Source organism: Mobula birostris, chromosome X (assembly GCF_030028105.1).
Source record: "Mobula birostris isolate sMobBir1 chromosome X, sMobBir1.hap1, whole genome shotgun sequence".
In the NCBI taxonomy this organism is placed as follows: domain Eukaryota; kingdom Metazoa; phylum Chordata; class Chondrichthyes; order Myliobatiformes; family Myliobatidae; genus Mobula; species Mobula birostris.
Window position 1 is genome coordinate 40,503,061 of NC_092402.1, and position 17,203 is coordinate 40,520,263.

General features: G+C 40.9%; 1 protein-coding gene across 1 annotated transcript; it reads right to left on the reverse strand.

The window, feature by feature from the left end:
• Positions 1-1,960: 1,960 nt before the first annotated feature.
• On the reverse strand, positions 1,961-16,021 carry cntd1 (cyclin N-terminal domain containing 1). The gene is made up of 6 exons (XM_072248952.1): positions 15,795-16,021; positions 8,247-8,415; positions 7,966-8,128; positions 6,152-6,296; positions 2,225-2,321; positions 1,961-2,074 (listed from the first exon to the last, which is right to left on the reverse strand). Exons 1-6 carry the CDS (start codon positions 16,019-16,021, stop codon positions 1,961-1,963), a joined length of 915 nt encoding a protein of 304 aa, XP_072105053.1.
• Positions 16,022-17,203: the final 1,182 nt, after the last annotated feature.

Below are 17,203 nucleotides of genomic sequence, written 5' to 3' on the forward strand. Positions count from 1 at the left end.
TCCTCTCATGACTCAAAAGTGTGCCAGTAGGTAGAATGATGGGCCATTGTAAATTTCCCACAGTGGGTAGGTGACTGATAGAATTTGGGGAAATTAATGGGTGTGAGGAGAAAAATATTGTCAAATAGGCATTCACTTGATGATCAGCACTGACTCGATGGGCCAAAGGGTGTTTCTGTGCTGTATGACTCTATGACCCTGTCCCCTGTCCATGACTCTTTTTGTGGAGGCCATTTAAACTGTTCACCATAAGCTGCAGCTTTTCTCATTGTAAGCCAGTTTACTTAAATATAATTTCTGGTTGTATCTAATTTTCCAACTAGTCTAAAGCAAAAAGTACCAAAAAGTTTTAATCAACATTTTCTGAAAATATCTTGTACAATGCCAGTGTAATCCATGGAGCACATTTCAAGAGCAAATTTGCATGAACAGTATTTAGTAAAATATTTAATTATGATAACCTGGTACCCTTGGGACTTTGGTATCATAGACCTACAACAAAGAAATGGGCCCTTTGGCCCATCCTGTCCATGTCAGCTATCAAGTACGCATGCTAATCCCAAGAACTGCAATTCATCTGTAGCCTTTCTTTACCTTGGAGATTCAGTGCTCCTCCAACTACATAAATATTATGAGAATCTCCACCTGCACCACCCTCTCAAGCAGTAAATTCAACCTTCCTATAGATTCTTCTCTGTATCTTCCTCACTATCTCCCTGACTACCCTCTTATCAATATACTCATAAAATGCCTCGGGATTTTTCTTATCTGCCACTGATATTTCTCATTGCCCTCCAAATTTAATTTTTAAGAATCCCACCAACACTCACTACTGAAAAATCTCCATTTTCAGTCCTCTACACCTAATATCTGCTTCCTTAAATAAAACCTTGGTGTCTCTTTACCTCCAGGGCTCTCTTGCCTTTCAGCCTTGTAATAACATATTGGACCTGAACTTTCACTGTTTCACTTTTAAAAGATTCCCACTTGTTGGATGTAGATTTTCCACAGGTAGCTGCTTCCAGTCTACATTTGCCAAGTCCTGTTTGATGATGGTGAAACTGGCTTTCACCCAATTCAGAATCTTTCTTGCACCACAAATTAAACTGGAACAAAAATGGATGGCCCAGCAATTTGCTGCAACAAGCATATTGGTTAGCACAATGCTTTACAGTCCCAGCGACCTGGGTTCAGTTCCTGCCGTTGCCTGTAAGGAGTTTGTATGTTCTCCCCATAACCATGTGGATTTCCTCTGGGTGCTACGGTTTCCTCCCACAGTCCAAAGATGTACCGGTTGGTGGGTTAATTGGTAATTGTAAATTGTCCCATGATTACGCTAAGGTTAAAACAGCGGATTGCTGGGTGACGTAGCCAGAAGGGCCTGTTCTGTGCTGCATCTCAATATATAAGTGGCATTTTTAGAACAGGTCTGTACAGTGGTCTGTTGGAGCTTTGTACGTCTGCAGTATATGCAGGGAGTAGGATGGTGGAATGATTTTGGAGACCCTAGCTAATGCCACTGGGGCAAGTGAGTTGGAAGGGGCCATCAAAATCCTGCACTGGTGGGTGTGGATGGTAGAAACTGCACCAGTAATAATGGTATTGGAGGGCAGTCTTGTTGGGGGGAGGGAGGAGGCCGCAAGAGTGCAAAAATAAGTGTAGAACAAATGTAGAGGAGAGTTTGTTCTTTAAGTTGTATACTCACTTGATAAGCAACTTGTGTATGTATTGTTGTATACTTTAAGGAAATTGAACATAAACTGAAGTAAATCTCCATTTGTGCACTCAGATCTAAAAAAATTAATACAGAGCACTTAGTGTAATTCAATCATGTTCATTTTCCACATCAAATAACATAAGACAATTTTTAATAAAATAAAATGTTTTCAAATTAATCGCATGTCTCAAATGTGCAATGGTGAGTTCATATCATCACTATACTAGCAAAATGCAATATAAGCTATGAACGTACATATTCCAAATGGTTTGTAAAAATATGTTGTAATATTATTTGAGAAAACTCCAAGATACTCTCTTCTGATACACCGCTAATTGAGGCAAGTTGCTGTACAACCTTAAAAACAAAAACACAAATTGGGATATTTGAAACAATTCATTGCTTTTACTGTTGCAATTACAGTAATTACTGCAAGATATGAGACTAAAGAACAAAATTCACTGATTTCTAGCATAATAGTATTTTTATATTTGTATTGTTTACTACCTTGCACCACGGTGAATGGTTCAGCATAAATGCACTTGTTCCAATAACCCCAACGGCTAAAAGCATGCAATCTTCCTTTACCGATAAAAATTTTGCTCTATGATAAAGTTGAAATGTTATTTGTCATTTGCATATGATAAATTTTGATACAACTAAAACATAAAACTCAAAAAAAAAAATTAGAGGTGCTCTTAACATAAAATGATTGGCTATTTGCACTTTAAATTAGTTAGCTGGACTTCCTTGGAGAAAGACTCATTCCTCACAATTGAGGATGGCTTGCTTCTACTCCAGCATTTAAGGAGTGCAAGATGATAGCTTAATGTGAAGAGGTCTTTGCACACTAGTTACTGTGTGTCATAAAAGAATAAGGTCTTGGTCCAATGACAAGGAAGCTTAAGATGATTGGACACTGTTAACCTACACCCACACAACTCTGATCATGTACTCAGGTGGACACAAACATGCATGCTTTCTCCCACATCCTCTTCCTTCGCTTTCTTCCTAACTTTTAACCCCAATCCACTTCCCTCTACAGTATCTCCTTTCCCTTGGATGCCCCATCCTTTTATCCCCCTTCCATGCTCCCTCCATTTTGGCACTTTCACACTTTATCATTCCCCTTCCATCTGTCACTGTAACCCACCACCACCCCTCCCTAGCCCTGCCTTCCAAACTATTCTTGCCCAGTCAGTCTCTTACTTCAATTGCTAGCTGCTTGCTGCTGGTTGAGGCTGTCCCCAACTGCTGCTGTTTCCCAGACTGCAAATTCTCCACCTGGCTCCTGTTTCACCTTGCGTTTGTGATCTTTCATTTTATCTTGCACTTGTTTCCCTTGCTGAGTACTTATTAACTCTGAAATAAGTCGTGGATAAAGTACAGGATTCAATGATGTTCTGAAAGCCTCCTTGAAGAAATCCCCACCCACTCCTGCAAATCTCTGTTCAAATTAGAGAATGAGCTTTCAGGATGATACTGCAAACTTTGAGGCAGTGCATCAGAAGCATAAAGAAAAGTCCTGTGTGATGGTGGAGCAACAGGTCACCTCACAGATCACTGATCTGTGACTGCACAGATTGTCTTTGAAAGAACTTGGAGCTTCCCCCAATGGCCACAAACCTGTAGTAGTAGTCATCTTCCCCAATCCCAAGGGATCTAATGAAAAGAGAGTAAACGTATCTTCTTGCATTGGTTGGGAGGTGGTTGTGAGGAATAAGTGATCTGAGCTATGAGCAAATTGGCATAGGGTTAATAAGATCTCAAAGATTGGTGTGAGAGACACACATAAAAGTTGCTGGTGAACGCAGCAGGCCAGGCAGCACTTATAGGAAGAGGTATAGTCGACGTTTCAGGCCGAGACCCTTGATGAAGGGTCTTGGCCCGAAACATCGACTACCTCTTCCTATAGATGCTGCCTGGCCTGCTGCGTTCACCAGCAACTTTTATGTGTGTTGCTTGAAATTCCAGCATCTGCAGATTTCCTTGTGTTTGGTGTGAGAGAAGTGGTTTTGAGTTTGCGGGACACTGGCACCAGTATTAGGGGAGGAGGGAGATGTTCCGATGGGACGGGCACACCTGAACTATGTTGGGACCAGGATCCTGGCAAATCACTAACTAGGGATATGGATAGGGCTTCAAAATAGTAGGAGGATGCTATTGAAAATCTATGGATAAAGTAAAAGGGAAGGAGAGTCTAGAAAATGTTACAGGAGTCTCCAGAATAAAGCATTAGACAAAGTTTAGAAAGGGATAAGAATTTAACTTCAGGTAATATGGAGATAAAATTGAGAAGGGTAGTGAATAGAGGACTGAAGTTGCTATTTGAATACATGAGGTAACTGGGCTTCTAACACAGTTAGAAATTGGCTGGTATGATGTTGTGAGCATCACTAGAACCATGGTTGAAACATCTTCCAAGGATACACATTCTATCGAAAATAGAGGCAGGTGCACAGAGGGGGTGGGGTGCCTCTTGGCAAAAAATGAAATCAAATCCTTAGAAGTGTTACAGGATCAGAAAATGTAGAATCTTTGTGGGTAGAGTTAAGAAACTGCAAGGGTAAAAAGACCCTTGGGGGGAGTTATAATGGGGGGAGTGAAGGATTTCAATATACAGGTTGATTGGGGAAAATCAAGTCAGTTTTAGATCCCAAGAGAGGGAATTTGTGGAATGCCTAGGAGATGGCATTTTAGAGCAGCTTATTGTCAAGACCACTATGGAAAAGGCAATTTTGGATGTGGTGGCCAGTGCGATCATGTTTGCTGTTGTGTGCTGGGGCAGCAGGCTGAGGGTAGCAGACACCAACAGAATCAACAAACTCATTCGTAAGGCCAGTGATGTTGTGGGGATGGAACTGGACTCTCTCACGGTGGTGTCTGAAAAGAGGATGCTGTCCAAGTTGCATGCCATCTTGGACAATGTCTCCCATCCACTACATAATGTACTGGGTGGGCACAGGAGTACATTCAGCCAGAGGCTCATTCCACCAAAATGCAACACAGAGCGTCATAGGAAGTCATTCCTGCCTGTGGCCATCAAACTTTACAACTCCTCCCTTGGAGGGTCAGACACCCTGAGCCAATAGGCTGGTCCTGGACTTATTTCCTGGCATAATTTACATATTACTATTTAACTATTTAATTATTTATGGTGCAACTGTAACGAAGACCAATTTTCCCTGGGATCAATAAAGTATGACTATGACTATGACTATGTGGTGTTGTGCAATTAACCAGATTTGATTAGGGAGCTTAAAGTAAAGGAACCCTTAGGAGGTAGTAATCATAATATTATCCAATTTGTCCTGCAGGTTAAGAAGATAAAGTCAGATGTATCAGTATCACAGTTGTGTAAAGATAACTACAGAGGCATGAGAGAGGAGCTGGCCAAAGTTGACCGGAAGGCAATACTAGCAGGGAATCACAGAGGAGTAGCAATGGCTGGAGTTTCTAGGAGTAATTTGGAAGGTGCAGCATCCGTTCGTCCTAAAAAAGATCAGGCAAGTTAAGTCAAAGACACAGAAGCAAAAGAAACGGCATACAATAAAGCAAAAATTAGTGGGGAAGCTAGAGGGTTAGGAGCATTTTAAAAACCTACAGAAGACAATTGAAAAAGCAAAAAGAGATGAAAATACGAAGGTAAGCTGACCAATAATATGTCTTTCATTTTCAGATTTGTGACAATAAAGACTTCCTTCATGGAAATACTCTCAAATGGCAACGGAGACATTTCTTTTATACCAAGCAATTATTGGACTGAATTATGCTCCATACAGCCTAACCTCTGTGGTTTTGCTTCAGATGCACCTACAACTTGCAAATCCATTGATCAACTGGTAGTTGGGGATTCTGTGGCTGTCTTGGAATGGCACTGAAGGCCACAAGCAATGACTCGTAAAATGTTCTTTATTAAGCAAAATTAGCGACCACATCTAAATAAATGGAATTCTGTTATTTATACCACTTGGCTCAGTGTGTTGGTGCTCTGTTGCTGAATTTTAATGTGAGTTTAATAGATGAGTGGGAAAACAAAAGCAGTAGCATCTAATATTCAGCTGATCTCTAATTTCCATATTTCTAATCACAAGCCTGGAAGTTGGTGACCAGTTGTCCCAAAAGGAGATTGCTGCTGGCCAGGGCTAAGTATGTTTATGCTCATTAAAATAATACCAGTATTTATCTTCCTACCCAACAGGGGGGAGAAAAGCAAAATTTCTCAAAAAAATATATAAAAGCAACAAAATAACATTTAAGTGAACAATGTGTATTAGATTTGCAATATACAGCCTTTTTGAATTAATGATTATCCTAGTCAACTGAGGGGTTTGTTTGCATCGTCTGGAATACCTTGCTTATGAATTTTTAAAAATACAAATGTAACCAATTTTAAGCAAAATTTCTGACTAATGTACAAAGAAAAGTACTTGCCTCTGGAGTTCAGTGGGCGTGGAATTCTGAATAATATTTTTTAATAAACTTTCAAAGATAGTGTTTCTCCTTAGATAAACATATGTCAGCACCTTCAGAGAGATACTGTGCAGATGTTTAACTGGAACAGATGGATTGTTATACCCTAAAAAGGTAATGTTAAATTATGCTCAAACCAATTAAGTAATTGTAAAGAATAGTCTAAAATAGTTTTAAGTTATTTGTGCTGACTTTTCAATCAAGTAATGGCACACAAAATCAATTCTACTATAAAGTAACATTTCTGTAACACTTGGTCATTTAAACATAATTAACAAAACTTTATATTATTGAAAACAATGCTGATTTCATTTTGTTACTGCCCAAGTGAAAAAGATCGTTTCAAATTGATTTACCTTTTATATTATGTGAATGTATGAGTCTTAGTGTAGCAGAGGTTTTTATTTCAGTTGGCATTATGGTAAAGGATTGGATGTTGGAGTATATTGAATAAGGTGAAAGGAAAACTTGGTCACAAACCAAGAAGTCATTTCAGTTGACAACTTATGGTATAGAAAGCACAAATTAAAAATGAAACTGAGAAAAAACTCCAGAGAAACTCAAACATATATATATATATTAAGGGCAAAGAGATATTAAAAGGTTTGTTGAAGATAAAAATAGGTAATTAGTATGTGTAAATGTTAAAGATGCCTATGATCAAAATTGATTTTTTGTTAGAAAAAGAGACAACACAGTAGCTATTATTATACTGGATAATACTGGATATAATAGAAGGAGGAGAAAACAATGAACACATCTAAGGCAGGGTAGGGAACAGTGGAGGTTCTAGCCAAAAATCAGTGAAACGTTGACAATAGAAATATAGAAGAAATTTTGAGAAAGAATGCTGCTTAAGCAGTATTATCAGTCTAGATTATATGCATCTTAAATTACCTTTTTAAGGAGGTAGTGTGGAGGATCATCAAGGGATATGCTATCCACAAATTTTAGCAATGCATATGACAAGGTTCGGTACGCAGACTGATCAGAAAAAGAAACTTATGGAATCAAGACTGAAAAAAATCATTTAAAATTAGCTCAATGATAGTGATCAGGGAGGTGTTTGCAGAGGGAGCCCACTGGGCTTTGCAAAGCACATATCAATTACTTATATGACACATAACAATTATGAACAAATGGGAGAAAATTGTGAATATAAAAATTGCCAGGCTAGTTAAAAAGCTGTAAACTGCAGGGAAATGGGATATTTGGGAAAGTGACAAATGGAATCCATAGAAACGCGAGTAGTGCACTTGCACAGAGTGAACAAGTCAAGAGATTACATAATAAGTAGTAGGATTTTGATAAAAGCAGAGCTTGTCCCCAGATTCTTAAGGGTGGGAGTAAAAGTGGGTAAAGAAACATTAATTAAGTATACTGTACAATGACAGGGAAGCCTTGAGAAAAAACTGTAAAAGGAAAAGGGAAATCTATACCTGTCCTTAAATTAAAATCTTACATTGCTATGGCACCTTTTGCTCAGGAAATTCTAAAGAGCTCTGCAGCCTAATGAGTGCATTTTGAAATATATCCTATGTGGTAGCATTAAAAATGAGGCAACTAATACGGGCTCAGAAAATTCCACAAACAACACTGTGACCATGACCTGATCATCTAATTTTATGTTATTGTTTGAGTGATGATCACTGGACCAAAGGAATAATTTCTCTTCTCTAAATTTGCATTCTTAATCAATTCTTTCCCAGAGATTAAACATTTGATTAAAATACACCTTATATTTAATAAATATTAATTACAATTTTTGGACTCACCCATGATTACTATTAGTAGTTCAGTGTGTGTGAAAGGGGAAGGAACATTGACTTGAAAATTCAGAGTTTTGAGAACAAGGAGCTCTGAATCCAGGAGATCTTCACTTTTGTATAAGTAGCCATGAGAACGAAGGAATTTAAGGGCCATGGTATTATTAACAATCTGAAAGAAGAGGTAAGTTTTAAAAAAAAATCACATTTTGTATTCTGGTAAAACATCAAGACAGAACTTGTATTGAATATCCTGATGACATTATACAGGTATGTTCTAAAAATATTACTTGGTAATAGAATGAAATCTTGCTTGCTATTTGAACACAAGACATGATTCGTAGCACAAAATGTTCTTGGATTGTAGTCTGCGCCAGTATCCAGTCAGAGTTTTCTGTATCATTGTTTGAATCTGAGCACGTAGATGAATACAGTTTATCAATGTATTGAATCATAAACCTGCAAAATAAAGCAAATATCAAATGTTGTTATAGTTGTTGTCATATTTTTTCAAATCTTATAAATTCTTAAGAAGTCATTATGAAATCTCAAGTTGTGCGAACTCTTAACTTTTCAATTTTTCTTTTCTTTTCCCTCTCTGCTGGACTTCGGGACGAAAGGTCTCGAGTTCAAATCCAGCCAGCTCCCCTGCACGCTTTCCATCCATGCTGGGTTACGAGCTGGTGATCTCTTTGGAGACTCACCCGACAGAAGGCAATGGTAAACCACCACAGTAACTTGCCTCATACGCAGTTCCTCACTACGTCAGAGAGGCATAGAGGGAAATCGTCCACTAACCGGAGGAACTCCGGATGTAATGTACCTTTCCTTTTTTACATTATCATTAATGCATACTCACAGAAACTCCTTTATTATCCATGATGCCTTGGTGTACTTTAAACACATTTTTAAGAGTCTGCCATTGAAGTCTGATATCAGGCTTTATTTCCTCTCAGTTGCTCCTCCTCTATTGCTATTCAAAATAATCCTGTTTTATTTAGTTTAGCTTACTTTAGTTCATAACTTATAGGTTGTTCATACTCTAGTGGATATTATTTTCCCCTAAAATGAACTCTTATCCAGATGGATATTATTTCCTTACAAATTGCATCATACTTCTACTAAATTTACTCTTTTCTTTTAAAAAAATTACTGCTACTGGATGCAAACAATCTAATATAACTCTTGTTTTTATAGTGAAGTAATGAAACAATGAATTTAAAACTTCATAAATGATTCAGGTTTCATGGTGACTTTAAAATGAATGCAAAACATTTTGCAAAGTTATCATATCTCACCCAAGGGTACAGGAGCTGAAATGCCAGTTTTATTTTTAAAGGCTGAGTTACTGAGTGTTCAATGGTTTTGACATTGGGGCCCATATAAAATTTCCAGTTCAAACTCTATTCCACAGCTGTGAAACCTGGATCATTTTCAAGAATCATTTGATAAACCAGTAACTTTTGCTGGTGCTACTTCCAAAAGAAGGATGATCGAAAGTGGATGGAACATCACATGACTGCCAACTTCTTTTCTAATGCCAATGTCACCAAAGTAATGATCATCCAACATAAGCTGTGGTAGACAGGACATCATCAAGTCTGACATAGACATCAGAAACTAGACTTGATTAGTTCAGGACTAACGTACAAACATCATCTTGTGAGACAGAACAATAAGTACTTCTGTTTGAGTACTGTTGGGGGGGGACAGCTTACCCGGGAGAAGCGACAGTGGCCGTGCCTCCGGCACAGAGTCCGGCCCCGTAGCTCAGAAGGGTAGGGCAAGGAAGAGGAGGGCAGTTGTGATAGGGGACTCGATAGTAAGGGGGTCAGATAGGTGATTCTGTGGACGCAGTCCAGAGACCCGGATGGTAGTTTGCCTCCCTGGTGCCAGGGTCCGGGATATTTCTGATCGTGTCCAAGATATCCTGAAGTGGGAGGGTGAGGAGCCAGAGGTCGTGGTACATATAGGTACCAATGACATAGGTAGGAAAAGGGATGAGGTCCTGAAAGGAGAATATAGGGAGCTAGGAAGGGAGTTGAGAAAAAGGACCGCAAAGGTAGTAATTTCGGGATTACTGCCTGTGCCACGCGACAGTGAGAGTAGGAATGCGATGAGGTGGAGGATAAATGCGTGGCTGAGGGATTGGAGCAGGGGGCAGGGATTCAAGTTTTTGGATCATTGGGACCTCTTTTGGCGCAGGCGTGACCTGTACAAAAAGGACGGGTTGCACTTGAATCCTAGGGGGACCAATATCCTGGCAGGGAGATTAGCGGGGGCTACTGAGGTGACTTTAAACTAGAATGGTTGGGGGGTGGGAATCAAATTAAAGAAGCTAGGCGTGAGGAGGTTAGTTCACTACAGGGGGATGGGAACCAGTGCAGACAGGCAGAGGGGTGTAAAGTGAGGGTAGAAACAAAAAGTACTATGGAGAAAAGTAAAAGTGGCAGGCCGACAAATCCAGGGCAAGCATTAAAAAGGGCCACTTTTCAGCATAATTGTATAAGGGCTAAGAGAGTTGTAAAAGAGCGCCTGAAGGCTTTGTGTGTCAATGCAAGGAGCATTCGTAATAAGGTGGATGAATTGAAAGTGCAGATTGTTATTAATGATTATGATATAGTTGGGATCTCAGAGACATGGCTCCAGGGTGACCAGGGATGGGAGCTCAACGTTCAGGGATATTCAATATTCAGGAGGGATAGACATGAAGGAAGGGGAGGTGGGGTGGCGTTGCTGGTTAAAGAAGAGATTAACACAATAGAAAGGAAGGACATAAGCCGGGAAGATGTGGAATCGATATGGGTAGAGCTGCGTAACACTAAGGGGCAGAAGACGCTGGTGGGAGTTGTGTACAGGCCACCTAACAGTAGTAGTGAGGTCGGAGATGGTATTAAACAGGAAATTAGAAATATGTGCAATAAAGGAACAGCAGTTATAATGGGTGACTTCAATCTACATGTAGATTGGGTGAACCAAATCGGTAAAGGTGCTGAGGAAGAGGATTTCTTGGAATGTATGCGGGATGGTTTTTTGAACCAACATGTCGAGGAACCGACTAGAGAGCAGGTTATTCTGGACTGGGTTTTGAGCAATGAGGAAGGGTTAATTAGCAATCTTGTCGTGAGAGGCCCCTTGGGTAAGAGTGACCATAATATGGTGGAATTCTTCATTAAGATGGAGAGTGACATAGTTAATTCAGAAACAAAGGTGCTGAACTTAAAGAGGGGTAACTTTGAAGGTATGAGACGTGAATTAGCTAAGATAGACTGGCAAATGACACTTAAAGGATTGACGGTGGATATGCAATGGCAAGCATTTAAAGGTTGCATGGATGAACTGCAACAAATGTTCATCCCAGTTTGGCAAAAGAATAAATCAAGGAAGGTAGTGCACCCATGGCTGACAAGAGAAATTAGGGATAGTATCAATTCCAAAGAAGAAGCATACAAATTAGCCAGAGAAAGTGGCTCACCTGAGGACTGGGAGAAATTCAGAGTTCAGCAGAGGAGGACAAAGGGCTTAATTAGGAAGGGGAAAAAAGATTATGAGAGAAAACTGGCAGGCAACATAAAAACGGACTGTAAAAACTTTTATAGATATGTAAAAAGGAAAAGACTGGTAAAGACAAATGTAGGTCCCCTGCAGGCAGAAACAGGTGAATTGATTATGGGGAGCAAGGACATGGCAGACCAATTGAATAATTACTTTGGTTCTGTCTTCACTAAGGAGGACATAAATAATCTTCCAGAAATAGTAGGGGACAGAGGGTCCAGTGAGATGGAGGAACTGAGCGAAATGCATGTTAGTAGAGAAGTGGTGTTAGGTAAATTGAAGGGATTGAAGGCAGATAAATTCCCAGGGCCAGATGGTCTGCATCCCAGGGTGCTTAAGGAAGTAGCCCAAGAAATAGTGGATGCATTAGTGATAATTTTTCAAAACTCGTTAGATTCTGGACTAGTTCCTGAGGATTGGAGGGTGGCTAATGTAACTCCACTTTTTAAAAAAGGAGGGAGAGAGAAACCGGGAATTATAGACCGGTTAGCCTAACGTCGGTGGTGGGGAAACTGCTGGAGTCAGTTATCAAAGATGTGATAACAGCACATTTGGAAAGCGGTGAAATGATCGGACAAAGTCAGTATGGATTTGTGAAAGGAAAATCATGTCTGACGAATCTTATAGAATTTTTTGAGAATGTAACTAGTAGAGTGGATAGGGGAGAACCTGTGGATGTGGTATATCTGGATTTTCAGAAGGCTTTTGACAAGGTCCCACACAGGAGATTAGTGTGCAAACTTAAAGCACACGGTATTGGGGGTAAGGTATTGGTGTGGGTGGAGAGTTGGTTAGCAGACAGGAAGCAAAGAGTGGGAATAAACGGGACCTTTTCAGAATGGCAGGCGGTGACTAGTGGGGTACCGCAAGGCTCAGTGCTGGGACCCCAGTTGTTTACAATATATATTAATGACTTGGATGAGGGAATTAAATGCAGCATCTCCAAGTTTGCGGATGACACGAAGCTGGGTGGCAGTGTTAGCTGTGAGGAGGATGCTAAGAGGATGCAGGGTGACTTGGATAGGTTGGGTGAGTGGGCAAATTCATGGCAGATGCAATTTAATGTGGATAAATGTGAAGTTATCCACTTTGGTGGCAAAAATAGGAAAACAGATTATTATCTGAATGGTGGCCGATTAGGAAAAGGGGAGGTGCAACGTGACCTGGGTGTCATTATACACCAGTCATTGAAAGTGGGCATGCAGGTACAGCAGGCGGTGAAAAAGGCAAATGGTATGCTGGCATTTATAGCGAGAGGATTTGAGTACAGGAGCAGGGAAGTACTACTGCAGTTGTACAAGGCCTTGGTGAGACCACACCTGGAGTACTGTGTGCAGTTTTGGTCCCCTAATCTGAGGAAAGACATCCTTGCTATAGAGGGAGTACAGAGAAGGTTCACCAGATTGATTCCTGGGATGGCAGGACTTTCATATGAAGAAAGAATGGATGAACTGGGCTTGTACTCGTTGGAATTTAGAAGATTGAGGGGGGATCTGATTGAAACGTATAAGATCCTAAAGGGATTGGACAGGCTAGATGCAGGAAGATTGTTCCCGATGTTGGGGAAGTCCAGAACGAGGGGTCACAGTTTGAGGATAGAGGGGAAGCCTTTTAGGACCGAGATTAGGAAAAACTTCTTCACACAGAGAGTGGTGAATCTGTGGAATTCTCTGCCACAGGAAACAGTTGAGGCCAGTTCATTGGCTATATTTAAGAGGGAGTTAGATATGGCCCTTGTGGCTACGGGGGTCAGGGGGTATGGAGGGAAGGCTGGGGCGGTGTTCTGAGTTGGATGATCAGCCATGATCATAATAAATGGTGGTGCAGGCTCGAAGGGCCGAATGGCCTACTCCTGCACCTATTTTCTATGTTTCTATGTTTCTATATCACACTTTGGAGACAAATTAACAATGGAAAAGGTAAAAAAAAAGACCAGTCTGATCCTCCTACTGGCTATCGTCTATGAAATACCAGGAAGCTGATGGTACAGGGCAGGACTTTTCAGCAATAACGTATAGCTCAAATGTCGAAATTACTCAACAGAGGATCATCTCTGAAAATGGTGTTTGTATCCAAGAACATTTTCTTCACTGTTATTTGGATTGGGTGTTTATTCATAATATTGGACTTTTAGCTACCCCTTTTGTTTCCATTACTCCACTAAGAACTTGTGAATTACGGTGTTCTGTGGGCAATTCATATGAGCTTCAGTTTGACGCACCTCAACTGCTTTAATTTTTTTTTCATTTTTATGAAGTATAGGAAGGATATGATTAAGCTATAGAGGGTGTAGAACAGATTCATAAGGATGTTGCCTGCAGTGAAGGAGTTATGTTTAAAGGAAGATTTGATAGACTGAGACTGTGTTCCCTGGAGCAAAGAAGGCTGAAGGGTGACCTTATAGAAGTGTATAAAATTATGAGGGGCATGAATAGATTAGTGTCAAAGGCTTTTTCCAAGAGTAAGGGGCAGATTTTAAGATGCGAGGGGAAAGAATTCAAACTAAAAGGGATCTGAAGGGCACACAGAGAGTGGTGGGTATATGGAACAAATTGCCAGAGGTAGTAGAGGCAGTTACAAATACAATGTTTAAAACATCCTTGGGACTAATTTGGGGACAGAAGATGGTAAAGGATATAGTCCAAATGTAGACAATGGGATTAGTTTTGATTCGTATCTAAATAAGTGTGGGCTAGTTGGTCCAAAGGGTCTGTGTCCGTGCCGCATAACTATTCAAAGTTTAGTAACGTTATTATCAAAGTACATCTATGTCACCATATACAGCCTTAAAATTCATTTTCTTGTGAGCATAACTCAGTAAATCTAAGAACACAACAGAATCAATGAAAGACCGCACCCAAGAGGACAAACACCCAATGTGCAAAAGACAATAAACTGCAAATACAAAAGAAAAAAAAATAATAAATAAGCAATAAATTTGAGAATATGAGATGAAGTGTCCTTGAAAGTGAGTCCATAGATTGTGGGAACAGTTCAGTGATGGCATGAGTGAAGTTATCCCCTCTGGTTCAAGAGCCTAATGGTTGAGGGGTAATAACTTCCTGAACCTGGTGGTATGGGTTCTGAGGCTTCTGTACTTTCTTCCTGATGGCAGCAGCAAGAAGAGAGCATGGCCTGGGTCGTGGGGACCTGCAACAGCGCTCTGTGTAGATGTACTCAACGATGGGAAGAGTTTTACCTGTGATGGACTGAACCATATCCACTACTTTTAGGATTTTCCGTTCAAGGGCAATGGTATTTCCATACCAGGTCATGATGCAACCAGTCAATATACTCTCCACCACATATCTACAGAAGTTTGTCAAAGTTTTAGACATCATATAAAATCTTTGCAAACTTCTAAGGAAGTAGAGGCGCTGCCTTGCTTTCTTTGTGGTAAGCCCAAGGCAGATCCAGAACACCGAGGAAATTATTGCTGACCCTTTCCACCTCTGATCCCCCGATAAGGACCAACTGTTTCCTCTTCATGAAGTCAGTAATCAGCTCTTTGGCCTTGCTGACATTCAGTGAGAGGTTGTTGTTGTGGCACCACTCAACCAGATTTTCAATCTCCCTCCTTTTTACTGATTCATTACCACCTTTGATGTCAGTAAACTTGAATATGGTATTGGAACTGTGCTTAGACTCAACAGTCGTATGTATAAAGTGAGTAGAGCAGGGAGCTACGCGCACATTGTTGTGATATACCTGGGCTGATGGAGATTGTGGAGGAGAAGTTGTTGCCAATCCGAACTGACTAGGGTCTGTAAGTGAGAGAGTCAAGGATCCAAAGGGGGTACTGAGGCCAAGGACTTGGAGATTATAGGTTAGTTTAGAGGGGATGATGGTACTGAATGTCAATAAAGAGCATCCTGATATATGCATCTTTGCTGACCTGATGTTGCAGGTTTGAGTGAAGAGCCAGTGAAATGGCATCTGCTGTGGACCTGCTGCTCCAGTAGGCAAATTGAAGCAGATCCAAGTCATCATTTGAAAAGTAAGAGTGGAACGAATTTATTTTAATAATTGTTTTCTACATTATAATTCAAGGTGGGGTCTGAAATAGTATTTTTCAACACCATGCAGCATATTCCTCAGTCGTCAAACTTAAAATGTCACCAAGAATTCACTAACTACTAGCAATGCTCATTACCTATCTAGTAGTTCCACTGCTTGGTATCTGATTAGCTGATGAAGCCCCAATCGATCACAGAGAAGGAAAATAAATTCTATGATGAGAGAGATAGAGAGAAGGAGAGAAGTTACTTGTGAGTGAAAAGTACACAGCGCCGCTTCTGAACTCGATAGGCAGACGCCTGGCCTCACCTATTAATCGTAACTTTTTGAAAGATCCCGCGTGCTGGGACGGTTTCAACAGGTTATTTTCATTCTTTTTTGTCACATCCACCAGAAACTCCTCCAGCATATCTCTTGCGATGAACGGCAGTGCAGGGGGCGGTTGGGGACAGCCCTCACTCTGGCCCGCCTTCACGACCACCGCCTTCTTCATCTTCCTTCAACTCCGAACCGAGGCCCAAAACCGTGTGTGGTCTGCTCGCGTCAACACGCGCCTAAACGTTCTTGATCAACCAAGAGGTGTGAGAAAAATTCAAACTGGCAAAATTCCTACATGGGCTATCCGACTCCGGGAAGGCGCGAAGCAAAAGGCGACACACTCCTCACACGTCCTCACACGCTGGCAGTCACGTGGCACCAGACCACGCCAGTCGACAGCGCAGACGCAGTGTCGGCAGTTCCCGCTTGTTTCGCGCCCAGTGTCATCGGCATCAGAGGCCAAAGTGAAATTCAAGAGGTCTATAACTTAGAATGAATGTGGAAGGGCAGGTAACTTGTCAGGATCTCCCAGAGCACTTCGTAGCTAATGAAGTGTTTCCAGAGCGTACTTTCACATATTTTACAAAGACTCTATTTAGATTAAGGAAAGCAGAAGGAACGCTTGGAACAAAGGGCAGGTTGCTGGAAGTAACTCATCGGTAGTTCATCAGAGGAGTCTCCACTTCTGGTCATTTTCAACTGATCATCAATGATCTTCATGTCAGAAGAGAGAATGTTTGATGATCAATTCCATTCACGACGTTTTGGGAACTGAAGCAGTCCCTGCCTGCATGCAGCAACGTTCAGAAATAGGGAAGTAATATTCACAGATCCCCTTCCAAAATTATATCATGTTATTTATTCACTCCCATTCCCTATTAATCTGGACAACTCGGCCTTGCTCATTACCAATAATGCTGCTATCCTGTTTAACACAGTGGAGATGACTGACAACATTCAGGCAGCAGTTTTGCTCCCTAACACTAATTCATTGTTAAAAACTCATAGGTTAGCTGTCAGGCCTGCTCCCGCTGATATGTCCCTGCCTACACATGCAGGCACCTTCCAGTCTCCTCCCAGGTAATAGGATTCACCTGCCACTTGTTCCAGACCTGCAGCCTATTTAACCCCAGTTCTCATCCACAGTCCTTGTGTCATGGTGTACTCACAAAGACAGAAACAAGAGGTTTGACATCGGAACACCAACAGAGTCTCGGAGGAGTGACTGAGCAACACCTCAAGCCATTTCATTCTCTCTGACACAATGACCCCTCCCCCAAGAGTAATCATGGAAAGCGAGAAACATGCTAGCTACTATTAATTTAACAAGATTAAACTGAAAACACAAAGGCTTATC

Excerpts from the sequence above, each read along its gene's own strand:
- cntd1 (XM_072248952.1), bottom strand. The coding sequence starts at position 16,021 with ATGAAGAAGGCGGTGGTCGTGAAGGCGGGCCAGAGTGAGGGCTGTCCC. Across the intron at positions 6,297-7,965 it reads ACTACTAATAGTAATCATGG|GGTATAACAATCCATCTGTT; the intron begins GTGAGTCCAAAA and ends TTACCTTTTTAG. Across the intron at positions 2,075-2,224 it reads ACCATTCACCGTGGTGCAAG|GTTGTACAGCAACTTGCCTC; the intron begins GTAGTAAACAAT and ends TTTGTTTTTAAG.